The sequence below is a fragment of the Ambystoma mexicanum genome, chromosome 3p (genome assembly GCF_040938575.1).
Source record: "Ambystoma mexicanum isolate Mex_15411 chromosome 3p, UKY_AmexF1_1, whole genome shotgun sequence".
Lineage (NCBI taxonomy): Eukaryota > Metazoa > Chordata > Amphibia > Caudata > Ambystomatidae > Ambystoma > Ambystoma mexicanum.
In genome coordinates this window covers 1,041,569,046-1,041,596,542 of record NC_090925.1, presented here as the reverse complement: position 1 = coordinate 1,041,596,542, position 27,497 = coordinate 1,041,569,046, and the positions used below count along the sequence as shown (strand labels likewise).

Below are 27,497 nucleotides of genomic sequence, written 5' to 3'. Positions count from 1 at the left end.
CCAGTGGTCGAAAGGTACAAAACGAAGTAGTGGAACTTTTTTTCCCCTGCTGGCCTGGCCCCGCTCCTCACAAACCCCTTCGCCACGCCCCTCCAACATGCAATTCAAACCCCCAAACAAAACGTGTCTGCTGTTTAAGGGAACGCTCAGACTAGTGCACATTTCAACTTCTTCCTACACTTTTATCTGTTAACAAAGACATTCCGGAACAGTTTATTTTACAAAATAAAAGTACAGAAACAGTAAAACTGAAATTAAAGTAGAGTAGTACTGCTCCCTACCACTCCCGCCCACTTCGACCACTGACTTCTCTCCCTACAAACTGCATTTGGGGTTCTCAGTGCTTTGGCCTCCTCCTCCACTGATAAAACGCATGTGGGGATTCAGTGATATGACCTTCTCCTTTGCCTGAGTTTAAGTGTTGTTCTCAGTGTTTTGGTTTTCTCCCTTGCTAGCAAATTGTACATGGGGTTCTCCGTGCTTTGACCTTCTCCTACACATAATTAATGCATGTGGGTTTGTCAGTCTTTTGTCCTTCTCCTCACCTTCAAAATGCACCTGTGGTTCCCAGTGCCGTGGCTTTCTCCAATACCTACAAAAGGCATGTGGCGTTTTCAGTGATTTGGCTTTCCCCTCCACCTACTAAATGCAAGTGGGATTCTCAGTGCTGTGGACTTTAAGCCCATCTACTAAATTCACATGGAGTTCTCAGTGCTTTGACCTCCGACTCAGCTGATAAAATCATTGGGCCTTATTACACGGATGGCGGTAAGGATTTACCGGTACCGGTAAAATACCGGTACCGGTAAATCCTTACTGCCTTACTACGAGGTCCCTTTGCGGGTTGGTGGATTTAACGCCTGCTTTTTGCAGGCGTTAAAAACCAACCCGCAAAGGGACCCAGGGAGCTAATTACGGTACCGCAATATGCGGTACCATAATTAGCGCCTTCCCCATTCCCATTGAGCCCTATGGGCCAAAAATGGGAATGGGGAAGGGCAATGGTGGAAGGGGGAATTACCGCCCCGCCAACCTTGGAATGGGGCAGTGATTCCCCTTTCCGGCAAGGCGGTGGCGGTATTTTACCGGCATGAACCATGGCGCTTATAGCGCCATGGTTCTCTGCCATCCGTGTAATGAGGCCCATTGTGGTGTTCTCAGTTCTATGGCCTTCTTCTATTCCAATTAAGAGCATGTGGGGTTTTCAGTGACTTTGCCTGTCCATATAACACTAATTCCCCCAGTATGGACAATCCGCCCTCAGTTTGGAGATGAAATACCTGCAGTATACACAAAAAGCCAATGGGGGTCATTCCGAGGTTGGAGGTAAGGAATTACCGGCACCGGTAAGGGTGCCAATGCCGGTAATCCCTTACCTCCGTATTCCGAGTCCCCTTTGCGGGTCCTTCCTTACCTCCTGCTTTTAGCAGGAGTTAAGTACGGGACCCGCAAAGGTACCTCGGAGGTAATACGGTACCGTAATTTACGGTGCCGTAACTACCTCCTTTCCCATTCCCATTGAGCCCTATGGGGCAGAAATGGGAATGGGTAAGGGCAAAAGGTGAATGGGGAATTACCGGTCTCTCCAACCCTGGAATGGACCGGTAATTACTCCATTCACCATGCTGGATTTGGGACGGTTTCGGAGGCAACCGTGGAGCTAATTACTCCATGGTTAGCTCCAAACCCGGAATGAGGCCCAATGTATGGGCCTCATTACGAGTATGGAGGTAGCCATGCCCTTAATATTGAAGGAACCCGGTCCTGGAACCCGGGCCATTCCACTCTTGGAGGACCCGGTAATTCTTCATTGAAAAAACCCATCCCCATTCCTATTTGAGCCCCAAGAGGGCCCCAAGAGGGCTCAATAGGAATGGGGAGGGAGCTAATAACGGGCCTGTTAATAACGGGCCCGTTATTAGCTCCCTGGTCACCTTGTGGGGGACCAGATGTTATTAGCGGATCCCTCAATGGAACCTCGTAATAGGGCATCCCGTAATGAACGGTGCCGGTACTGTACCGGCACCGTTCATTAAGGGAGCGCCAGGGTCGTAATAAGGCCCTATGTTTCTGAATGCAGCTCTGCTCCTCTCCTTGGGGGTTTGCCTCTATCAATGCTGCTTTCATTCTACTTTTAACAATTACAAAAGTACAGCACTCTGTTCTTCAAGATCTGCTACTTGTTGGATGTACTGTTTGCATAAGAACACAATACTGCACTGTGATTAACACCTTTATCAACAATATTGACTGCTCGGCCGATTGCTTCCCCTCCCCCATTACTGGAATAAACAAACACAGAAGGTAACGTTTGCCAAAGATAGCAGTGGATGCCTTTCTGTCTCTGGGCCTCATTCTGACCCTGGCGTTAACCAAGGCGCTATTAGCGCCTTGGTTGACGCCGTTATTTTTCCGACTCCGCCATGGTGAATGGCGGAATTACCGTCCCATTCCAAGGTTGGCGGGGGCGGTAATTACCCATTCACCATGGGCCCTTCCCCATTCCCATTTTTGGCCCATAGGGCTCAATGGGAATGGGGAAGGCGCTAATTACGGCACCGTAAATTACAGGGTGCCGTAATTAGCTCCTAGGTCCCTTTGCGGGTTGGTTTTTTAACGCCTGCAAAAAGCAGACGTTAAGTACCAACCCGCAAAGGGAACTCGGAATAGGGCGGTAAGGGTTTAACGGCACCGGTCTCGTTACCGGTGACCGTTAACCCTTAGCGCCCTACTCAGAATGACCCCCCATGTCCTGATTTTTTCATAAACTGTTCCACCCATGTCCAATTAGGATTACAGTATGCATCCCCATCCTACAAGACATTGCTGACTGATCTGCTCCCAGCAGGAGGCAGAGTGGCTCTAGTAAGTGAGCACCTGGCAACACAATTCTCGAACACAGAGAGAGAGATATTTAGAGTGAGAAAGAGAGTTAAAAGAGAGACAGTGAAAGAAAGAGAACGCAGAGTGAGCAACAGAGAGAAAGGAAGTGAGATAGACATACAGAATATGAGATAGGCATATGATAGGGAGGATAAAGTGATTAGGACTTATACTTTCCTGAGGTATCAGCACTCCAATGGAAGAAGTGTTCAGCCTGATTTTGAAGTCCTTCGGAATCTGCAGAGGGGTAAATAGAAATAGAAACATTATTATCAAATTTTAAATGTTTTACTTCAACACTACTAATTCTTTCAGTAGATGATACATTGTTGCAATCAAAAGGAAAGCAAGAAGAAATATCTGTAGGAAAGACAGACAAATATGTGTTCTGAACACATGTGTAAGCATATCTAAACATACAAGAGTCCATTCAAATAATGTGTTCCTGAATTACGTGTGCCAAGTCAAAGCATACTGAGCACCTTATATACATTGGGCCTCATTAGGAGTTTGGAGGTAGCCATGGTGTTCTAATCGGCATGGCTACCCCTAAACCGGGTACCGGTACCAAAAATAAGGAATTACCGGGCAATGCCGACTCTAGCAGGTCCGGTAATTCCCTTTTTCGCGGGACCCAGACCAGGTACATCCCCATTCCCATGTGAGCCCCCATAGGCTCAATGGGAATGGGGAGGATGCTAACAACGGGCCAGTTGTTAGCATCCTGTACTGCTAGCGGGACCCGCTCTGCACGTCTGGTCTGGCCAGGCATCCAGAGCGGGACCCGCGGCAGACCTCGTAATGTGGCGGCCAGGAATGAACGGTGCCGGTCCCTTACCGGCACCTTTCATTCCGCGTCCGCCAGCCTCCTAATTAGGCCCAATGTCTTATCCACGTGGTATATTACGTTACTGGGATTTATTCTGTGCACTGATGCCATTTTCATGGTGTTCAGGTGCTCCTGTCGCTCTGGAAGGGAGGAGGTGAAAGGTGCTCTCAGGTCCTTTCCCGAGAGCACATCTTATTTAAATGCATCAGTAATATGAAATCATTTGTGCATGTGGCCTGGGTCCATTGATGGATGTGATTGCATTTTGTATAATGGTAATGAACTGTTGGCCTAGCTGGAACCCAGGTCACAAGCCTTGAGGTTACGATGGAGTACATTTTCATTTTTTATTGTTTTGTAATACAGATCAGCAGGCATTGTATTAGGAATAAACATTATAAACAACATTGTCTTAGCATGGTGAAGTTGGCACAGGTGGATGTCACGTGTGTTGCTGGGGCAGCAAGGAACTTCCAGGCGGGTCATGTGGTGCTGTCTGCAGTGAGCAACAGATGGAAGCATGGTTTGGGCCTGGTGTAATATAGAGATCAGCCCCGCCGTTTGGTCGTGCCTCAACAGGGTGTATGTAGGCCACAGAAGGCAATCGAAAGGGAAAGAATGCGAGCTAAAAGGCGGTCAGTCAATATACCCCAGCAGAGCGAAAGAAACGTGTGAAAATAGCAGCACAAATAAAGGAACAGCAGACGTGAGGGAGCTATACGCTTTCATACACATGGAATGCACCGTCGAGATTAACAGCCATGAGGCCAGCTAGCTCATCCGATTAGGGTCGATGGCCTCCATTTGTCCTCCAGTCTCTAGGTCGAGGACCATGGTCTTGGTGTCGGTCAGGGACGCTTGTTTGGCACAGCTGGCAAGCAGGCAATGAACGAAGCAACCCACCATGGTGTGTGTCACAACAAGCGCTACAATAATCAGGATACCATGCAAGATGAAGGACCCCAGGAAACCAAAAACACCCCTAATACAGGAGCAAATGGACCAGGAATGTTCATTTGTATGGAGGATGGATCCTACCTTGTTAAGGTGGTTGATAATGTGGGCAACCTGGGAGGAGTTATCAGGTACACAGCTAAAACCTTCCTGTCCTATGATCTTACAAGTGCCCCCTTGTGCAGCCAGGATGTAATCAAGGGCTATCCTATTTTATAGGACCGTAGTTCTGAGGCCATCTGTTCAGCTTTAAGCAGTGAAAGACATTTTGCTGTGTTGTTAGCAATCTGATCAAGTAGGAGAGAGATAGACAGAGAGAGAGAGAGGGAGAGAGAAAGAGAGAGAGAGAGAGAGAGAAGAGAGAGAGAGAGAGAGAGATAGAGAGAGAGAGAGAGAGAGAGAGAGAGAATATGAGAATGTCGGCCCTATTAACCACAAGACCAATGTTTGGGATAAGAAAACCAATAACCCCTTTGAACCATTCCCATGCATTACATTTGTCATGGTATGGAATGCAAGTTGTCACAGGGAATTTATAAGTCTAGCGACCGGCGGGCTGAATAAAGCCAATGGTCCCTCTCTCCACTCCTCTCTCCTGGAGTGATCACTTTCTCCTATCCTCCCACCTCACCCTCCCTACCCCACAGGCAAAGCCACCCTCATCATTGCCACTCACCTTCTCGGTCATCCGACCCATGAAACGCGTGTCAGTTGAGGCTTTCGCTGCCACCTTCTCGCCCCCCCCCCCCCCTTCGGCTGACTCCCACCCTGACACAGCCCTCTCCATGCTCCACTCTGCTATATCTGATACTCTTGATATCCTTGCCCCTGTCATGAGAATCCGCCTGAAGCCCAAAGCCAAATGTAACTCCTGGTATGACTCGGATCTCGTCACCCTAAAACGCAAGTGCAGGGTGGCTGAGAGGAAATGGCGTGCTTCATGTTCATCCTCTGATAAACTGGCCTGCCGCCTGCTCCAAAGGCAATACCGTCTCTCCGTTCTCACCAAAAAGAGAGCCCTTATCCAAGCCCGCATCTCTGCTGCATCTAACAACTCGGCTGAACTCTTTAAAATCTGCAAGGAGCTTGCCAACCCTGCTGCAGTCTCTACCTCTCCTGTCCCCTCCCAGGCCCTCTGCACTGCACTGGCCTCTCACTTCATCTCAAAAACTCAGGACATCCTGTCCTCACTCTCCTCCTATCACCTCCCTCCCTCTCTTCCCGACTCTTCCTCTGGCCCTTCTGCAGCCACCCCTCCTCCCTCCTTCTCTGCCTTTCCACTTTTTTCTGCTGACGAGGTTTCCAGACAAGTCTGATCTATGAAAGTCTCGTCTAAACAGGTTCACCCCTGTTCCTCCAAAACTATCAAGGACCACATCGACTCCCTGGCTCCTGCCCTGGCTGACTTTTGCAACCACTCCTTCGCCTCTGGAATCTTCCCTTCCCCCCTCAAGCACTCCCTTGTGCACCCTCTTCTTAAGAAACCCTCCTCCGACCCCTCCTGCCCGGCTAACTATCGCCCAATCTCCATCACTCCCTTCCTGGGCAAGCTCCTGGAGAAACTGGCCATCTCCCAGCTTAACCTCCATGCCGAAACTGTTGGTAGTCTCCATGACCATCAATCTGGCTTCAGAGCGGCCAGAAGCACTGAAACTGCTCTCATGAACATCCGTGAGGACCTGCTCTTGAACCTCGACTCCAACACTCCGTGTGTTCTCATTCTGCTCGATCTCTCTTCTGCCTTTGACACTGTCAACCATGCCATCCTGCTCAACCGTCTCCGTGATGACCTGGGTATCACTGGTCAGGCTCTGGCGTGGCTGACCTCTTTCCTTTCAAATCGACCCTCCCAGGTCCAACTTGGGTCCTTCCTCTCTGACATCTTTTTCTCCACCTGTGGTGTTCCCCAGGGATCTAATCTCTCTCCCTGGCTGTTCAACCAGTATCTGGCACACCTTGCCCACCGCATCGCCGCTCTCTGCCCCTACTTTCAGTGCTATGCGGACGACACCCAGCTCATTTTCAGGCTACCCTCGGCCTCCTCCTTTCCTTCCCTCATCTCTGACTGTCTGTCTGCCATCCAGGAATGGTGTGCCGCCAATGACCTCTGCCTTAATGCTAGTAAGACTCAGATTCTACTCATCGGCACACCCACTCCCTCCTTCCCTGTAGCTCTCTGGCCATCCTCGCTTGGCCCTCCTCCTGCTCCTACCTGCAAGGCAAAAAACCTTGGGGTCATCTTCGACTCCACACTCTCCTTCTCCCCTCATATATCTGACGTCTCTAAGAAGTCACACTACCAGCTGCACCTCCTCAGAGGTATTCTTCCCTTCCTCTCCTTCCCCCAGAAGCTCACTGTCTCCCGAGCCCTGGTTCTTCCGAAGCTGGACTACTGTAACAGCCTCTATCTTAATCTGCCTGCCTCCACTCTCCGCCCCCTGCAACTCATCCAGAACAGAACTGCGAGACTTGTCCTTGGCCTCAAGCCCAGGGACCGTATCTCTCCAGGACTGAAATCTCTACACTGGGTCCCAGTGGTTGCGAGGATTAAGTTCAAAACCCTCTGCATTGTCCACAAGGCCTTCTGGGGTCTGGGGCCTAAATACCTTCAACTCGCTCTTCATAAATATCTTCCTTCCCGAGCCCTTCGCTCATCCATCTCCAACTCCCTCAGGGTCAGCCGCTTCTCGAAGCAACGAGTCGGGGGTCGATCTCTCGCCGTGGCAGAGTCCTCCCTCTGGAACAGCCTTCCTGCCTCCCTGAAACTTGAGGAGAACCATCTCCGGTTCCGGAAGCACCTCAAAACCTTCCTCTTTGCTTCTGCTTTCTCTCTCCCTCTCCCCTGCTAAAGTCTCGACATGAATCTGCACCGAATCTGCAACTGGGCCACTCTCACCGACCTCGGTCCTGGTCCCAGCCACTCTCCTCTTGCACTGCCTCCCTGGCAACCCCTGCACTGAGGGACTGTTCTCTGTATCCCTACAGCCCCCCTTTTCCCAGCACTTGTCTGCACTTACCTTGCACTTGCCACCAGCTGGCCCTATTTATTTACTTATTCTACTTACTTGTACTGCACTTCCCCCTTCCCCTTGCACTTTTCCCCTTGCCCCTTCCCCTGCACTTGCGCGGTCTGAATGTCACCTGGCCTAGTAGGATCGTTGTCTGTCTTCCCCTTGTTTCCCCCTCCCTGCCTCGTCGCGCCTTGAAACACCTATGTATAGGCGCGTTACAAATGCCATATCATATCATATCATAACCAGTCCAGTTCCAAGGTAGACATTGGTATGCGGCAAAGCCACAAAGGAAATAAATCTCCCTAAACATGAACCGTGGGATATGCAGTGTGCCCTGCATGTTCAGGAGTGTGATATTGTGGTGTTTGCCCAGAAGAACAGTCTCTCTAGGACCGTATTGGTATGAGGAAGGAGAGAAACCCATAGGAATGGAGCCATTATCACAGAGAAATGAATGCACTAGGTACATATGTGGTTTGCGTTCTGGGAGGTAGTAGTCGTTTGTTTTTGGGGTAGAAATAGATTCTTCGGAAAGAGTGGTTATATGTGGAGCATGCATGATCGGTCAAGCTGAACACATAGCACGATTCAGCTAAGTCCAAAGGTCCTTGGCTAGTGGGGTCATTCTATATGAACGGAATGCCCCCACTAGCAAACATAGGTAGGGATGTGAGCACACACATAACGAACAGAGGCATTCATAAGGTTGGCATGGGACTAGGAATAATTCATAAAGGTGGTAACATCTAGATAGAGGAGTGAGGCACCAGAATGTGTGCCCGCTAATAGCAATGTGAAGAAAATAAACATGGTTTTAGCGTGGAGCTAAATTGAAACAAAGGTAAACTCTAGAGTGTGTGCAATATTACTGAAGAACGTCCCCAGATGGGTTAGCAGACTACGCAGCCACATACACAGAGAGGAACTTGCGGAAGGCTGCGTGGAGGGAAAGGTAAAGGAGAGCCCAGTATCTGAACACACGAGAAATTGTGCCAACAGCAAGATTTTTCGCAAAGCCCACAATAATGAGGAGGGGTGCACCCCGATCTCAGCAGTATCTTCTTAAGATGGAGGAGTCAGTCTGAGAGGACTGTGTGACGGAGAGTGCACTGATCATCTAGGAACAAGTCCAGTGATACAGCACTGGGAAGAAACTTTAATGAGACACAGCCAGATCTTATACTTAATTGACTGCTGCTGGCACCATGGCTAATTCCAATTGACACTGAAGGCCTGATTCACAGAAGTGTGTTATGTGTAGTGACAATAATGGTAGCAATGTATTACTTATTTCTCATAATTTAAATAATTACAATATACAGAATAGTGTAATTTATTGACTGCTCACTTGTAAGAAGCATGAGCATAATGTCTGTTTGAAGTACATTGATATGACATATATGGTCCATGATTTAATACAAAAAGGCTAGGTGGAAGGTTTGAGCAGTGGACCATCATTAAAATGTATGTGATATTAGCAAACCACTCCTGTGTGGATGACTGAGAATAACCACCCACTGCAAGGGGTTGTTTACTACTATCTTTACTGATGCACAGTAGAGGGTATATGCTTTTTTCTCTATATGTATCCCTACCACAACCCCTACTGGTGGAGGGTGTCTAAGGCACTCCCCAGGGGTGGAAGAAAGGCTCCCTGAGATATAGGTGATACGGATCACATCATTTTGGCAGCCCGATGTGACTCCAAAGTTCAAACAATCCTACACTCTAAAATATTCTCCCTACTTAGCTACTGAAGAGGGGCTAAGGGGGTTGCTACAGACCTGGCGATACAAAGAATACACATAACACTTAGAAATACATTCCCCTGAAGAGCAGGGTGTATTTTAAGCCAGTACCCTTAACAGCTAAATAGAGAGATACTATAATGGCTAACCTGCATGTTTTCTCCCTATACCTGTACATTGATGACAAGCATTAACCAGATAGTTATATTAAGGCAGTGTTAGGGTTTGAAAACCAACTGTATAGTGGCAGTGGCTGTGCCTGGAGGATTGCCAGTGGAAACACTGTTTACATATATGAAGACACCTGGTGCCATGTCAGGGGATAGGTTTGAAACCCTATACATCAGAAGGGATTTAGACCAAATACAGTGCACACCCTATAGGTATCCTGAATTAGCTTTGCAGCAGGTTGACCACCAGAAATGGTTTCCAGTGGGGTTGACGTATACCACTATCAGGGCTAGACATGGCCCTTTTGCTATGGAAGGGGTAACTTTAGAACACATCCTGAGGTATCACCAAATTCGGAGGCAAACACTCCTATATGAGGGAACACTATGAACTCCTGGGGAGACACTGTGACACTGCCCACATTCAAGCGGGAGAGTACAGACCTCTGGGGGCTGCACCAGCAGCACCCAGACCAGTAATAGCAGGGGAGGAAGGTACACTTTCCTTTCAGACCCTCAAAGCCTTATTGTGGACCTGCTCTACCAGGCAGGAGGACATCCCTAGTTGGTATTCAACTAAATTGAGAGAGCTAGAGGAAGCCTATCCTCAAATCACTCCTCAGCTGAGGCAGAGGGCTTTGGCAATTGTAATTCCAACAGGTTGGAGTCCACCCATGGAACACTGAAACCTAGCTTTCAGTGTATAGTTGGTTATACCTACATTTAATGGGGACTCCTTCAAATGTAGCAGTAACCTCCATTCTGAGAGAGATATTGAACTCCCAAGGAGCAGAAGCAGCAATGTGTTTAGGACTAGCAATAGTTGGGGGCAATTATCCCATGGTAGTGGGAGTACTCATGCCCCTCATAAAAGGTGGCTCTGTGAGACGAGAAGTCGTGAGATGTCTAGCAATGTTGCCCAGTGAACAGGAAAGGAAGTTCCAGTTTGGCAAAATTGTGACAGCTACTCACAGGTCCCCAGGTAAAGGGGACAGAGAAAGAATTAGGTGTGAATAAGCACACTAGAAGGGTATGATCTACCAGCACTTCTAGACAGGAATCAGGCAGAAACATCTTCCCAGCTAGCGGGAAAAAGGGATAGACATGTGCTTCCAGCATGCCCCCTGTAGGAGAGGATGAAAGGGACGCCTCTCACAAGAGAACAGTATCTGTAGAGAGGGATAGTACAAGCCCTAGGCAGAGAGTGGGTTAGGGTAGAAGATCCTACAAGGGCAGAAGTGGAGAGAAAATTACCCATCAGTTAAGGAATAGGGCACAGTTTAGGCAAGCACAAGGAAACAGAGATGCAGACAATCCTTCCACTCCTTCACAGAAAGATGAAATAGGGCTCAGCAGCCAAGGGAGAGCAGAGGCCCGCCAAGATGGAGAAGAAGAAATGAAGCAAACAGCAGCTTTGAGATTGGACAATGGCTAAAGCACTAAACCAGACTCCCAGGAAAATACCAGTGACTAAACAACCAAGTGATTGGGTAATAGTCCAGGGCTATTCTCAAGTATATAATCCTGCGTAGAATACATACAGATATGTTGCACACCTAGAGCAAGTGTATTTGATTGTTAGGTCACTAGCCTTTAAAGGATACAGTTTCAATTTTAAGAAATCAAAAAGAGCCCATGGAGAAATCATATTTCTGGGGTTTTTATTATCAACCAGAAGAAGGTGCAGGATGACCCGACATCTCACTTTGGATGTATGAAAACGTAATATACTGTGATGGAAGTGATGATCCAGCAGTTGGGGCACACTCAAATATTCTGCTGCCTGTGCTGCTGTCAAGGGGCATTGCAACCATAAACACCAGGATACCCACACAAAACATTCAGGGGACACAATATCTCCAGCTTGTGAGTTATAAGGCCTCCTCCTTGTACTGCGAGATGTCAGTCCACATAAAGACACTTTAATTGTGTCTGATTCCGTCTATGTAGTAAGAGATTATACGTTTGACCTACAATGGTGGCAAGACAACTCATTCACAGATTCCAAAGGCAAACGAATATTGTCAAAACAACTTTGGCGAGAAGAATTGGACATCAAGAAGGCGAGAACTCACATCTCTGTTATGCATACAAAGGCACACAGAAAAGATTACGTGCACAGTGCAGGCAATGCGCTTGCCAATCCGTCTGCAAGGCAAAGGACTGTACAAATGGTAGTAGCAGCATTGACACATTCTGCTACATACATAAATGAGGAAATAAAAGAATGTTAAGATGCAAATTGCCCTAACCCGCCAGCGTTTCCCACTATATATGCCTACACTGTAAAAGAGAGTACAGTGATAGCCACTATCCCTAGGTCAAAGGGAGGCTCTGTTAATAGGATACTCCAAAAAAAGCAAGATAGATTAATCTCTGCATCACATTTAAGTGTATCCACAGCCAACTTTGGGATGTCGGCTACTAGAAAGATATCGGTGGTCACAGATCAGTAAAGAAGTATGACAGTAGATGAAAAATTGCTCCAAAAGGTTGCAAACAACTGAGGACAATACCCAAAAACATCAGGAAACACACAAGTTCTCCCACCAAGCCAGACCACCTGCTTCTCATAAGTCTCTTGAGAGACTCCATTCATGGTGATGAAGCACCGAAGTACCAAGGCAAGTCACAGAGCACCTTGTAGTCTGGGACTATGTCTTGGAGAAGATCCATGACAAAGAAGCACCTGGACTGTGCTACAGATCTCCGGTGTAGATACTGAAGCTCACTAGCTCAAGAACCGCAGACCTACCAGTCCTGCATTCTAAGAAAGGTACACATCAAGTGTTAATAGACCACATTAAGCCAGCTCCAGATGGTTAGACCCCTGTTCCCATGGGAGGAGCCTCTCTATTTTGAACAACCTTACCAGCAGGCAACAATAGAAGAACAACTAATGTTAACAATAACTCCAGAAACCTCCACATCCTATGAGAAAACGTCTGTTTTACCAGCCACAGATGAGCCAGGAACAAGGCTAGACGTAAAGCCAAACCCAAGGTCCATCCAAAGGATTTTTGACCGTCCAAAGTGCACCAAGAACTGTAAAATATGTGTTGCTGCAGTGATCCTGTTCTGCACTTTGCCGTGGAAAGATCTTCTCACCTTTTTTGTCCTATTGACTGTGGGACATTTTTTAAACCCAATGGAGATCCTGATGCTCAGCAGACAATTCAACATGCCGCCCTTAGCCTTAGCACATACACTACATACCAGGGAGGTGCAGGCTGCTGTTGAGGGAGAAGTCTCAACACAAATAGGCATATACCCATTAAATTTAGGACATTTCTGCACACACCAGCATAAAATCTACAGTGGGCCTAATATGCAACTCCAGGTACACACACTGTCAAAGATAGATGAATCTAGGATAGTTTCTCCTAAGGTGCATGTCTTAGACACGAATAAGAACCTGTTGAGGACCAAGCTAGAAGCCTTTGCACAAGAAGCACTGTTAGATCCTGAAGATCTAGAACATATAGATGAAATGGCAGATCATGTATGTTGTGTGAAAAATGTTGATACCTGTCTTTTTTTACAAGCAAAGTGCAGTGGCCAGTTATAGCTAATTGGGAGCATTGCCCTATTCCACGTTTGACGTCACCACCAGAGTCAAGGCACAATTCCCATATGTACTGTGAGGCATCAGAAGCAAGGATACAGACACAGTCTTAAGTGGTTCACAGCTACTTTATTTAAATAATAAAAAGGTTGGGGAAAAGGCCTCACTATCCCTAACTCTATGAGGGATTTCCCTGCTTCAACAAAACAAACTAATGTAGCAGTCATTATCAGGATGTCCAAAATAATGATATTTACTGTCCTGTGTCCAAAAACCTATTCTGACCCTTAGAATCAAATACCACCTGGTGAAACTACTACCGGGGAAAATAATATAATTTTGGCTATCTTCTTGCAGCCTTCCTTTTCATCAATGTATCTGCTTCTTGTCGGTACAGGGGTGCCTGATTGCATTGTTAAAGAAGTCACCTTCTTTCTTGCTTATTGGCTAATGATGCCAACTTAATGCCCAGGGGAAAATCCCCTTCCCGGCTCTTACTGCCAAGTCTTGCAATGCTAGGGAGACAATACCCTTCCCTGGTCTTTTCTGTTTAGTGTGCCAGGGGCCAATCCTCTTCCCTGGGATTTTCCTGTGGTATGCCCAAGCTTAATAAGTGCGGGTTTGCTTTGGGGAAAACTCCGTCTGTTCTCCTGCCATGTCTTGTCCCCAACACCTTTAAAGTCACTGGGACAATATGTTGTTGATCAGTGTTTTGACCTAGTGTGCCTGTATTATTCCACTGGTTCCTCTTTTAGCGACCCAGAGTGTATCCTTCTACTGTGTATTGCAGAGTGTTCCACTATGCGGCTTATCTTGCTGCAGCAGGGTATCACGTCCATGAAACCCTCAGGATAATGGCGTCCTGAGACTCCTCCCTTTTTGCAGTTGCTTCTCGGCTTGTCTGTTAGCCAGTCGTGTGCTTTGACTGTGAGCAGTATCAGTCCTAGCTGCTGGTATTCTTCATCTCCCATTAGGTGGCAAATTACTTTGCCTTATTTGAGCAGAACGGGGTCGTGTCTGGTGCAGCCTCCTTCCTCTTAGAGAGCACAGGTGCCTACAGTGCCATCTCTTGGGTTACCAACACCGGTCCTCAAACAAGGTGTCGAGAAGAATTCCACTATTTCCAGTTCCGGCACCATTCTTCCCACATTGGGTAAAATTATAGGGGGAGTAGAGTCAAAGGCTTCCCTAGCCAGACGCGTGATTGGTGGTCAACAGGACCTTGCACAAGAGCTATATAATTGTTAGTTTGCAAAGGTAGCGGGCGCCCCTCTCTCGACAGAACAAGGCCTGATAACCTGTTCAGTGGTTATTAACCACTTGAGAGTTCGCAGCCACTGCTTTTACTCACTGTGCCTTTCACAGATGGGAAATATCCATTTGCATATCAGTCTTTGTCCTGCCCAGGGGCAGTCCAGCACCGAAATGCAATGGCAACTCCAACCTGAACGAGAGTACCACCAGCAACCCCATACACGTGTTTCACCCTTGTTGGGGATCATCAGTGAGGTGAAGCTGATGCCTCTCTAAGCACAGTGATGATCCCCAACAAGGGTAAAAGAGTAAAGGCAAGGGTAAAAGCAGTGGCTGCGAACTCTCAAGTGGTTAATAACCACTGAACAGGTTATCATGTCTGTTCTTGCGAGAGAGGGGCGCCCGCTACCTTTGTAAAACTATTTGTTAAGGAACCTGGGATTGGTAACCCTAGGTCTCCTGGGGGCAACCAGACGTGGTCTCCCTCTCACTGTGCTTAGAGAGGCATCAGCTTCACCTCACTGATGATCCCCAACAAGGGTGAAACACGTGTATGGGGTTGCTGGTGGTACTCTCGTTCAGATTGGAATTGCCATTGTATTTCGGTGCTGGACTGCCCCTGGGCAGGACAAAGACTGATATGCAAATGGATATTTCCCATCTGTGAAAGGCACAGTGAGTAAAAGCAGTGGCTGCGAACTCTCAAGTGGTTAATAACCACTGAACAGGTTATCATGTCTGTTCTTGCGAGAGAGGGGCGCCCGCTACCTTTGTAAAACTATTTGTTAAGGAACCTGGGATTGGTAACCCTAGGTCTCCTGGGGGCAACCAGACGTGGTCTCCCTCTCACTGTGCTTAGAGAGGCATCAGCTTCACCTCACTGATGATCCCCAACAAGGGTGAAACACGTGTATGGGGTTGCTGGTGGTACTCTCGTTCAGATTGGAATTGCCATTGTATTTCGGTGCTGGACTGCCCCTGGGCAGGACAAAAACTGATATGCAAATGGATATTTCCCATCTGTGAAAGGCACAGTGAGTAAAAGCAGTGGCTGTGAACTCTCAAGTGGTTAATAACCACTGAACAGGTTATCATGTCTGTTCTTGCGAGAGAGGGGCGCCCGCTACCTTTGTAAAACTATTTGTTAAGGAACCTGGGATTGGTAACCCTAGGTCTCCTGGGGGCAACCAGACGTGGTCTCCCTCTCACTGTGCTTAGAGAGGCATCAGCTTCACCTCACTGATGATCCCCAACAAGGGTGAAACACGTGTATGGGGTTGCTGGTGGTACTCTCGTTCAGATTGGAATTGCCATTGTATTTCGGTGCTGTACTGCCCCTGGGCAGGACAAAGACTGATATGCAAATGGATATTTCCCATCTGTGAAAGGCACAGTGAGTAAAAGCAGTGGCTGCGAACTCTCAAGTGGTTAATAACCACTGAACAGGTTATCATGTCTGTTCTTGCGAGAGAGGGGCGCCCGCTACCTTTGTAAAACTATATAATTGTTAGCTCTGAAAGGAGAGATTCACCGTTGGACTGTCACCACAATCTACTAACCCACTACTGTGCAGACTATATATGCACTTTTATATGACTTGTGTTGTGCCACGGCACAAAGTAATTTTTCAAAAGGTGTGTCTTCTTGTTAAAAATAAATGTTCACTGTTTTCTATGTATCCAACGGTGAATCTCTCCTTTCAGAGCTAACAATTATATAGCTCTTGTGCAAGGTCCTGTTGACCACTAATCAAGTGTCTGGCTAGGGAAGCCTTTGACTCTACTCCCCCTATAATTTTGCTATTATCCACCCTCAAGAGTCAGGCCCCCTAAAAAAGAGGGTTTCGCCCACAGATATATTTTCCCTTCCCACATTGGGTACCACGGCTCCCTGGTTTCCGCTGGTACTCTGGTACTTCTGCGGTGCCTGTTGAATGGATGTGGGACCTCTTCCTCCAGCCCTGGTTTCCACTGTCACTGGGGAAGTAGTGTCCCTTGTGGCTCAGTATTGAAATGGGTTATTGAAAGCCTTGCACTGTGCTTTCCTGATCGCTGCCTCTCCCCTTTGTGAGCCTTGTCATATAAGTGCTACACTTTGCATTGCCAGTGACAATGTATCCACCTTACCCAGGCTTCTCTGTGAGCTTTGATTCAGTTCCACGCTCTTCCAGCCCAATCCAGTACTTTTCGGATTTCTCCTTCTTTCACAGAGATTATGTTGTAATAACCCCCAAACCCACTGCTATTACTACTACAACTACTATTGTCACTATGATAACATGCTTTATTCCCTCTGTTCGTTCTCTGCTGCTGTCTCTCTTCAGTTCTTCCCCGCTTCAGAGTACTATTACCTCTTCCACCGCTAGTACAATGACCTCTAAAACCACTACAACATATCCTTAGTATTTCCTTCTTTTTATGGATGACTTTGTTGAAATACATAGAAACAGGGCTAGGGTGTAGTTTCTGGCCTTTTGATCTTTTTTCCTCTGCCTCTAGTTTCTTTGTCCAAGTATGACTTATTTAGCGAAAGAAAGTAGGGAATTCAGAAAACCAGTTCTGTTTGTACTGGGTCTTAGGGACTGGGGGTAGTGTTCTCTAGTTGGGAAATAGTGGACTGACACTTGGGTTCGTCACAGTACAAAAACCTGAGGTGGAGGGAGAGTTTGTAGAGCTGAACTACTATGTATTTCCCCACCACCGGCAAATGGCCAGTTCATATGGTCCACACATTCTGTGGTGTATGATAAAACATTCTATGCCACAATGACTTAGGAAACATGACAAATGTTAGACCCTCTTAACACAAGATGGGGGTGAATCTTGGCAGGTGCATGGTACTGACACGTAGCATGTAGCACATAGAAATCCACATACTTCTTTTTAAAAAATGTTATTAGAGTTAATTTATTAACAATTTTTTCAAAACTTTACATCAACATCTTGTCCATCCAGGTCCAAAGAAACAGGAAGGCAAGCGTAAAAGGAGATAAAAGGTGAGTCAAAAGTCCAAGTAAAGGCAAGAATCCTAATCAAACAGGTGGGTCCTGGTTCTCAATCTCCCTATGGCCACCTTCTCCCAAAAGATTTGGATTTATGAGCTTCATCATTGACACTGAGATAGCGGTCATCTTGGTTTTCTCGCCACATATTAGTGATTTCCAGCGTTCCTCCGTGTCCATTGTGGGAAATTGACTCAGTGTTGGGGTCAAATGTATCTCCCTCAGGGACCACCACCTAGAACAACTCATCAGTAGATGTCAAATAGATTCAGTCTCTTCAGTGTGGTCACAAAAACGACAAAATTTCGAGAGAGATCTTCTTTGAATGTAGCTTGTTTCGTTGATATTTAAGAGGTTTAATCTCATACAGAGGAAGGTGTCTCTGAATGATCTGTTCGGGAATTTCTTCAGGTAGCCTCTTCGATGGGTTTGCTTTGTGTCAAGTTCTTTGTGAGACTACTTTTACCCACTTCATGGGCTGTGTTTATCCAGTCGAGTTCAAAAAGCTTTTTTTTTACTCTCAGCGGGTTCAGGACAAGGTCACTTTCCGAGCATGCAGTCTCCCCTAGTGTTTTTTGGTGTTTACTGACCCTGTCGTTTAGGGCAGTGTTTGATACTTTCAAGATTTCGTCGTGGATTATCCCAAATATCGGTGCACAGAGGGGAGGCAACGTTTTTCGATATAAGTTTAATGCCTTCCATTCCACGACTACTTCTATAGAAGATAAAGCTAGTTTGTTTCTGATTCTGATGGTTCCCACTGAGTTTGGTAGATTTGGTACAGATCGCCAGAACATTCCTTCTAGTACTGGACAGATCTTGGTCGGCATGTGGAACAAGCCCTCTGCTCCATAGGTTATAGTTGAAACCACGTTGTTTCTGTCGAAATTAATTAATTAATCCTACAATGGAAAACCGCCCAAATCTTTTGTCCATCAATCGACCTTGTGTTATCAATACGGTGACTTTGTTCTTTAGAAAGTCTTGAGCCAGCGTTCTGTGACGCTCTTGTTGTACAAGACTCTGAGGTACTTAATCGTATCTACTTCCTCAATTCTTTTTTCGCCCAGATACCGAGGTTGGCTTGGACTTTCTCTGCTTTTTTTTTGTAGGCAGATGATTTTTGTTTTTCCTTCATTTATCTCCAAGTTATTTTCATGTAGGTAGCGCTGCAGGCTGTCCAGTTGTCTTTGCAGTCCTACTGCTGTTTGATCGATCGTGATCAAATCATCTGTATACAATAATCTTGTTAGTTGTAGTATTATGCTTGCACAGTGTGCATCTCTGCAAGTCATTGAATAGTGGGTGTCTCGGTGCATCGAATAAATAGATAGAGACTGAGAACAAAAGAGAGCAGAGAGACAGAGCGCAAGAGAAAGAGAGCGAGACCGTGCACTACCTCAGCATGTGATATATAGTATATTTAAGAAACAACACATGCATTAGTCAGTTCAACTGGAGAGCTGAAGAAACAGCCAAATGAAATACCCCAAACCTAGGGGCGTGAGAACATCTAAGAGTCTGAAACAATGCCCTGATAGGTTGGGTGCGGGTCCGAACAAATGCCTGTGAATGTGTGTGCATGCATGTGTGTGTGTCTGTGTGTGTGTGTGCGCCCTGGCAACAAAGGAGTCTATGTTCCGTTTATCTGCTATGGGGAGTGGGGACATGTGATGATGATGGTGACATCAGAACAGTTCTAGGTTTCTTGCTTCAATCTGTGTGAGCATGTAGCAATAGAGAAACAAGACTGCTGGGGTCTGTTACTATTATTAGTGTATTTTATCTAGCTTCAGATAGCAAAGAAATGCTCTACAATCATAGGACAAAGAACATGGTGAGGGAAGCAGAGAAACATGTGAGAAGCTAACAGGGGAGTGGGAGGGCGTGCACCTTGTCAGCAAGTGATCTATTGCTGTTTCATTAAGGTGGCGTATTGCATACAAAATAACCAAAGCATAGGATATGAAGGACGGGATAAGGCATGCAAGTGTATTGCATCCTAGATATGCTAATAGGATGTTTGGGGTGGTCTTAGCCCACCCTAACTCACAATGCCCCTCCACTACATGCAATACTGTCCCATGCCCTTACCATATCATCAGTGAGAGGGAAGGCCAGGGCTCCGGCCTCCTGGTAGACCAAGCTCCCTGTGTTGAAGAGGTAACTGGAGATCCCGAAGTAAACCATCAGCTTGTTATCCGCAGGAAAAGCCAGCGCTGGAGGTGGGAAGGGAACCTGGGAGCGATGCGAGAGATCAAAACACTCCCCCTAGAAACAAAAGAAGGAAAGCGTGGGACATTGCTCCTCGTCACAGACAATCAAGCATACGTGTGTGCTATTAAAGGGAGGCACATCCGGATTAAGATATATTCATGTTTCACTTGATTGAGTTGGCACCAGACTCAGACACCAGGTCTCACCCACAGAAGCAACGTCTTAACGTCTTAAGCATTGACAATTAAGTATTGACAATTTGCAATGCTTTCTTTGTATGTGTGCATTTTGATTTTTTTAAACCCTTATGTATAAAGGGCCTTCTTACTAGTGTGGCACTATGCAGTAAAAGGGCAGCAAGAAAATTATCGCTACCTTTACCACACCACCGAATTAGGGGTTGGTGCTAATTCCACAGGTGGAATTACCACCAACATCAGGCATAATTAGCATTTTACAGCCAAGATGTGAAACAGTATTTTCCCCATATCAGAAGTTGAAATATCACTGAAATACCACCGAAAGCGGGTGACGATTCCGCCATAAACACAGTGCAGTAGAAAAGGTGGATGTAAATAAATACAGGTCATGGAAAACAAGTCACAGGTACACCCAATCCACTCTGAACGAGCACATAAGGCCTGCACCTGACCCAAACACATTTTCAAACTTTCAAACATGCCGCCATCTGCACACTGTAGGCATGCCGCATCGCATGTTCCAGACCACTTTTTCACTTGTACTCGGGCAGACGCTGGAGGCATTCCTGTGCAATGCATCTCGGCACATCTCTCTGCCAACACCCTGGTACAGATAAATGCTACAAAGGCCCACGTCTATGCAGCAAACCACATGTCAAACGTTACTGCAGTGCCTGACCGCACCCATGTGGCGTAGCTTTCCCCCAAGGCATCCAAAGAGGCATACCACAACAAGAAGCAGTTCCACTCCATGAATGTGCAGATTATGTGCAACGTTGCCCTGACAAGAAACCACTGCTGCACCCGCTCCCCTGTACCCACCCACGATGCCCTGGTCCTCCGTAACAGCACCCTGCCTGCTTATATTGACAGCCACAGAGGGCAACTGACCTGGATCCTGGGTGAGCACAAGCAACCTCACACAATATAGTCTTGCAAAACCACTTGAATGCCATGTGAGGGGAGGGGGTGAAACATCACTACTACTGATCAATGCATGCCTTTGTTGAGGCCCTGCACGTACATACAGGACTTGACCTCTCACACAGCACATGAAAACCACCAACCCTCAGGACTAGTCCAAGTAGGAGTATGCAGTAGCATGGCAGCAATGCATAATACCCCAACAAGTAACTCCTGCACAAACAGATGACTACAGGAACCACAATGCAAAGGGCACAAATACTGTGGGATATTTTCACCCACGCATCTGAGCCCTACAACATCACTGTGCGTTGCTGATAGCATAAAAAGCAATGCTGCCCACCAGAAAAAGCGCAGTGAAAACCTGACAGATAAGCCACCATCCACTTTTGACAATTCCCAGACCCATCCTTTGGTTGCACACAGAGCTGTTCAAAAATGTGTTTCATTGGTGTCAAAATTTGCTGAAATCATGGCCCACAAGACCACTATAAAGATTCAACCTTCTTTTGGGGTGTTCCACATCACTCTACTGCAAGGATCCCTATCAAAACATTGTCTGCAAGGATCATAACTGTCAAGCCAAATTCCCCTTTTAAATTTAAGAACATCTGTCAAAAAAAAGAAATGGGTGCAGTACCATTGCACGTCACTGACCGGCGCTGGCGCTCTATAAATCCTGACAGGACAGCCGTCTTGCAGAACTGTGCATTGATCAGAAGGTGGTCTTATTAATTAAAAGTTCAAAAGACGTGCCTGTCCATGGGAAACATTCACACCTACCCTTCCCAGCAACAGCCCAGGATATCACATGGCCCTGTTGATTGGGAGGGAGGGGACATCCCTGCAGCCTGCAGGACACAACACAATAGACTCTTGCAATTGAATAGAATATGCTGATTTGGGTGTTTACTGTCAACACTGCTATGGGGGAAGGAGAGACATTTGATCTCTGAGTAAAGCCAAGGTTCTGGGGGGCGGATCCAGACTCATATGTGAATTCAATTAAGGGTAAATGTATGTTTGATTAAATTGCTTATAAAATCGTGTATTAAGCTCACAGAAATGTACAATTTGGGGACCCTTAATATGAAAAATGCCCTCACGATTTGAGACCAAACTCCACTTTGTACGGTGTTCTGGGAATGAACCCCACAATTTATTAATGCTGCAGACACTGTATTTATGCTAGAGACATGATAACTTATATTAATATGCTCAGGGAGAGCGTACAGGTCTGTGTAAAGATTTGATGAAAAACCAATGTTGCAAAAGCTACCAAAAACGAAAATATGTTGTCATTTCTTAACCCAAGCTCTTAGAAACATCAGAGTTGGAACAGAGACCTACCTTAAGTAATATATGATGTGTACATGCAATTTCAACAAATTGTGTATCTGGGAAATATGTGTTTTGGGTAAAATTGATTTTCTAAGTGAAACTAAAGGGGAGGATCCTCTGACCCATAAACATACCTCATCACGATGACACTCCATTTCCTTCCCACAATCAAGGGAGAGAGGAGGACTTGGCCAATGATAAGTTGTGAGGGGCAGGCTTAGTTATGCCCACGCACACACCCATTTTCAAAAGACATAAAAGGAAACACTGAGACCCAGGAGAGACATTCACTTTTCCATTTCAAACTGATTTCTTGTGAAGCATTTTGCCGGACCAGACAATATCAAGAAGGACCATCCAGAACTTAGAATCCAGACTTCAGAACTTGCAGCAGAGAGGCCTAGTCCAAAAGCTGAATCCTTCTCAGCAGGCCTCCGAATCCAGCAACCTAACCAAACTATTCAACAGCCGGGCGAGCTGTTTGATTCCGGCTAGAACCCAGAAAGCAGTGCTGTATCCAGAGAGACCCAGACCAGACCGCCATGCAGTGCAAGAACTTTTGCCAGAACCAGAGATCCAGACCCGCAGAGCAGAGCTGACCCAGATCGCTGTGAGCAGAACCGGTATCAGAGACCGTCCGTGGCGAGAGAACCGCAGCTAAACCTGTCGACCAGATCTGTGACGGAGGCCCATTCCTTCCAAGACTAGGAGTGAGTATCCTGAAAACTGTGCCAGAACCAATCTCTTAGTCTAAAAAAATCTGATTCAAACCATTTTAACCTGTCCAGAGCTGAATCATAGAAATTGTGTGTCCTGCTGTGATTTAAACATGTAAAAGTGTCATTTTGTCATTCTGAAGTTTACTTTAATTTTGAGAAACTACCTCCACAAAATTGTCCGTATCTTTGGAACCGCATGTGCTAGGAACGAGATTTAACTTTAATTTTAAAGCTAAGATTCTAAGCTTTCCAACAAACAACATCTCAACTCCTTATAATTTTTCCCTAATCGCGCTAGACGCACTCGGAAAAAGTGCCGCGAATTGCAACTCTCTGAATTTCATCACTTGTAAAAAAATAGCTGCTTTTGCTTTCCATTGCTGAAATCCGTTTTCAACCTAATATAGTGTTGACCTGAACTAATTCAAAGTAGCTGTCACCTACCCTGAACCTCCTATAGGGAATTAAAATCATTTTAGCATATTTTCATTTCATTGCCATCATATTCAAAGCATTTTGGCCTGTGTTTAAAAATCATCCCTGTGTTCTAAGCTTGCTAGGGGGGAACTGAATAATATTGCATTTGATTGTATTCCTGAAAATTGTGTGCTCTTCTTCAATCTTTTTATATTGCATAGGGGGGGGAGTGAATTGCCACAAAAGAAAAAGTGATTATATTCTCTCTGGTTGAAACCATATAAGTTTATTTCTGTGCTGCATTCTTTCCATCATTGTTTTTCATTAAAACCATAAAAGCATCCTCAGCTACCTTATCCTTTCTATACCAACTCCTAAGTGATTACAAAAGTGTGCTAGTGTAATATTATCCATTGTCGATCACTGTCATTTTCATAAGTGTGCGATCAAATATTAATTTATTATAAAAGTGTGATATATATATATATATTGTTTAATTTTTCAAATACATCTTTTAATTTGCAAAACAAACCTACTTCTTGGCTCAGTCAGGTCAGGGGGATTCAAAGAGAGGGGCGTTATACAAGGGTTTATCATCCAGATTATAACTTGTCATAAAATTATATAAATAAGGGCTTCCCTTGGGCATCCCAGACTCGGCATTGACTTAGTGGGAGTGCTGAATTGAAGTCCCTTAACAGAGTGGGGGCTCGTCTGGGATTCTGGATTAGATCTACCGCTTGTGCAGCTTAATACAGTGTACTAACTGATAGGATAGATAAATCCTGTTGGATCACCACGCTGTATTACACTGTAAAAACACTCCTCAAAGGAACGCTCTAAGGAAACGGTCTGTTTTGCAAAATAAAATACTAACTTCTGTAAGTCAGGAAGGAAATCAATTTCCAGAATGACGATCTTGGTAGATATCAAAATAGCCAGAGAGCACCTCTTACATAAGCTATTTGTGAGAGGCAAATGGACAAAACAGGACCACAATGTGTGGTTGCAGGCAATCGCGCAACAGGTCACTGTAACTGGGTCAGATATATGGAGAGATCAGGGTCCCTTACATGTGGCCCTGAGTGAACTATACATGGCCTCTAAGGCCAAGGATGAGCACAATAAGATTGTCAGTGTAGCGGCATATTTATATTTATATATGGGAGCCATACAGGACAAATGTGCTGAAGGCCAAGATCTGGCAAATAGGCAACTGATGGCATTAGAGAAGGCCCAATCTGACCTGGTCTCTTCTGAGCAGAGGCTGCAGAGGAGCCAGGAGTCAGAAAATGATAGTAGGCAGTATATCATTAAAATAAAAGAGGATATGGGTATCCTGCAACAGGAAAAGTCTGACCAGGATACCAGATTTCTGGCCTTGCAGAAGCAGTACCAAGAAGGTGTGGACGCCCTACTGCAGAGCCAGAAAAAGCTGGAGCAACAACTGGACTTCAATAGGGCATGCGCAGAGCAGGTAGTCATCCTGCAAAGCCACCTAGATAGAGAGAAGGCTGAGAGCAACAAACTGATTTTGAAAGACCTGGATACCCAGACAGAATTTGAAGAAGAGCGCCAGAAAGCTGGGGCCCTTAAAAGGCAGAGGGACGACCTGGCGGCACAGATGCTGCCTCTTAGTCAGGAAAGGGACACCTTAGGCCAGGAAGTCTGCCAATTAAAAGAAAAAATTGAAGAAAATCACCTGGCCCTCCAGGGACTGGGTGACCTCCAAAGAGAGCATCAGAACTTGTTAGAGCACACCAGGAGGGTGGAAGATGCTCTGGCAAGAAAGGAACAGGCCAGTAGGGATGGGACTCAGGAGGTAACCCTCCTGCAGCAAAGACTGGCCCAGTATTCCAGGACCAACCAGGAGGCACAGAGAGAGAATGAGGCTCTCTGTCAGCACAATGATAGGCTCCTGCAACAGGTAGACATGCAGGAGAGACTGATAGAGTCTAGTAAGGCCTTAACTGAGGAACTGAAAGCACAGGCTCTTGCATGGCAACAGGGAGCTGGGGCTGATAGAGATGAGGTTCTCTGGGAAAGGGAAACACCTGAGCATAACCTCAGGAGCCCTAGTACCAGAGGCCTTCATCTCTCCCAGTCCTTGGACTCTGCCACCTCCATGTCCCATGGCGCACATGAGCCCAGGGCCACGGGGATGACAGATTACCATCCAGCCAAAAGTATGGGGCTCATAGCCAGTACCACCCAGGAATGGATGGGCGGGCATCCGGGTATGGGCACCTAAGTGCAGTGCAATTTAGTGGGGAACCCCAGGAGAGTAGGCCCACTAAGGGCATCCTGAAAACCTCTGCCCAGTTAGGTCAGTGGGGGGGGGGGAATTCATCAAATCCTGGCAGCAAGTAGGAATCTGAAGACTCCTCTGAGCGTCACAGGACACAGGAGACCAGTTCCCCACATTCTGCCACCCATTCCCAGGCTCGCAGAATCCGGGAAAACCTGGAAGATCAGACGGGCACCTCTGGGAGCAGTGCTTCTGGGTCAGAGGATGAATAGACCAGGGTTACCCGAACCAAAAAGGCCAATAAGGCAAAAAGGGCCTTGCTTAAGGACCCCTTAAAACAGATTAAGGCATTAAGGAGTGTCATCACCCCTTATCACAAGAACGCCAAGTATTCTGTGTGGGAACACTTGGAGCACTTTGAGCAAATGCTGGAGACTTTCCATCTGAAGGACAGCAGTAGCTGCATTCAGTATGTCAAATGGACATTGTCCCCAGAATACTCCAGTTTCTTTGCGGGGCTGGAGGACCAAAACCATTCAAGATGGTCCACATATAGTGCGGCCATCTTGAAACATTTTTCTGTTCACAGAAATCCCCAAGAGGCTCGCAAGGCAGCCTACAATTTGCAATGTGGGGAGGATCAGGCCCCACAAGAATTCGTGCAGGAGTTGAAGTGTGCCATTGCGCAGACTACCAGAAGGGTGCGCACGGGCAATAAAGAGTTTGTAAATACATTTTTCCATGCCTTGCCCAAATACATCATGACCCATCTAGTGAGAGATTTTCATGAGAAAAGGTCGCTAGACTGGGTCATTGAACAGGCCACCTGGATCTATGAGGTGCAGAAGCCCATAGAAAATAAAAACAACGACCAGAAAAGTCCCAAACCAACCAGCACCCCTGCTGCTGCCAAGGTGGCAGAGGTAAAGGTTGCCCCCATTTTAGATTTGGAGATGGTGGGGCCTAAAAACCTGCCTGCACCGAATAATTCTCAGCCCAGAAGGCCCTCGGGCCAGTCACAGACAGGCAGTCAAGGAGGTAGTCCCACAAATGGGGTCCCTCGCTCCCCTGACTATTTAAGTCCCCGCTACAAGGGAAACCGTTCCATCCTGGGGTATGTGTGGACTCCTCCAGCCCAAGGGGGGGATCCAACCAAGCACCCAACCCAGGGAACTTCCCTCCTCACATCCCCCAGGAGGGCAGAAATTCACCAAATCCTGGGCAGAACTTTTTCACCAGGTATCCACAAAATTTCCAACCCCAAAATCATTCATCTTTCTTTCCCAAATTTCCTGAGCCCAGACAACCTAATCCGGGAGAGGGGAGGCCAAGGGTGGAGGGGTACCCAAATCTTCCCAACCCGGGGTATTGCCAGAGAAGGGATAGCTACCCTTCCCGGGAACAGCCCAGGGGAGAAAACAAGACCCTGTATCAGCCTGAGCGGGTTTCAGTTAGAACGCCAGGTTCAAAACATGGCACAGGATCTGGGTCACATGCTGAGGGCTCAACAGAACCCTCAGATGGGCATGCCGGCACAGAATGCCCCAAATTCTGGACCTAGTGCTCCAGAACAATGACGGGGGCAGCACCCCGATAACCCACCGGTTCCCAGAGAGGAGGCACAAGGGGAAGGGGGATTTAAAGCCTTGGAGGAAGCTTCCTTCCCCACTTGTAAACAGCCCCTGGAAACCCAGGAACCGGAAACAAAATCTCCTACCCCTGAAAGTCTGCCACCCAAGGAGCAGAGAGGAGGTAGGAGAAACAAAGGACCCAAACAGACCCATTTTGTGGAGGAGGTACAGGTCTTCCAATTTGAGGCAGAGGGATCCTCAGAGGATCCTGGGAAACAGATCTTCTCCTTCAGAGATGGCGGAACTCCTACCAAGGAAAAATGGGTCCCAAGGGATTCCAACCCTGACTGGGTAGATGTGGGGATTGAGCTGTCACCGCCCATCATTCTATCCCAGAACCAACAATACCGAAAACCCCTGGTTCAAACCCATCCTGGTGACT

General features: G+C 46.7%; 1 protein-coding gene across 2 annotated transcripts in view; it reads right to left on the bottom strand.

Annotated features, from left to right (window-relative positions):
• Positions 1–27,497, bottom strand: part of LOC138581218 (bactericidal permeability-increasing protein-like) — a 624,704-nt gene that overhangs the window by 290,900 nt on the left and 306,307 nt on the right. For both annotated transcript variants that reach the window (XM_069652399.1, XM_069652398.1), the window contains exons 8-9: positions 19,513–19,689; positions 3,063–3,120 (exon numbers count right to left, since the gene is read on the bottom strand). In XM_069652399.1, coding sequence (XP_069508500.1) covers positions 3,063–3,120; positions 19,513–19,689 — 235 coding nt within the window. The remainder of the gene's footprint in view (positions 1–3,062; positions 3,121–19,512; positions 19,690–27,497) is intronic.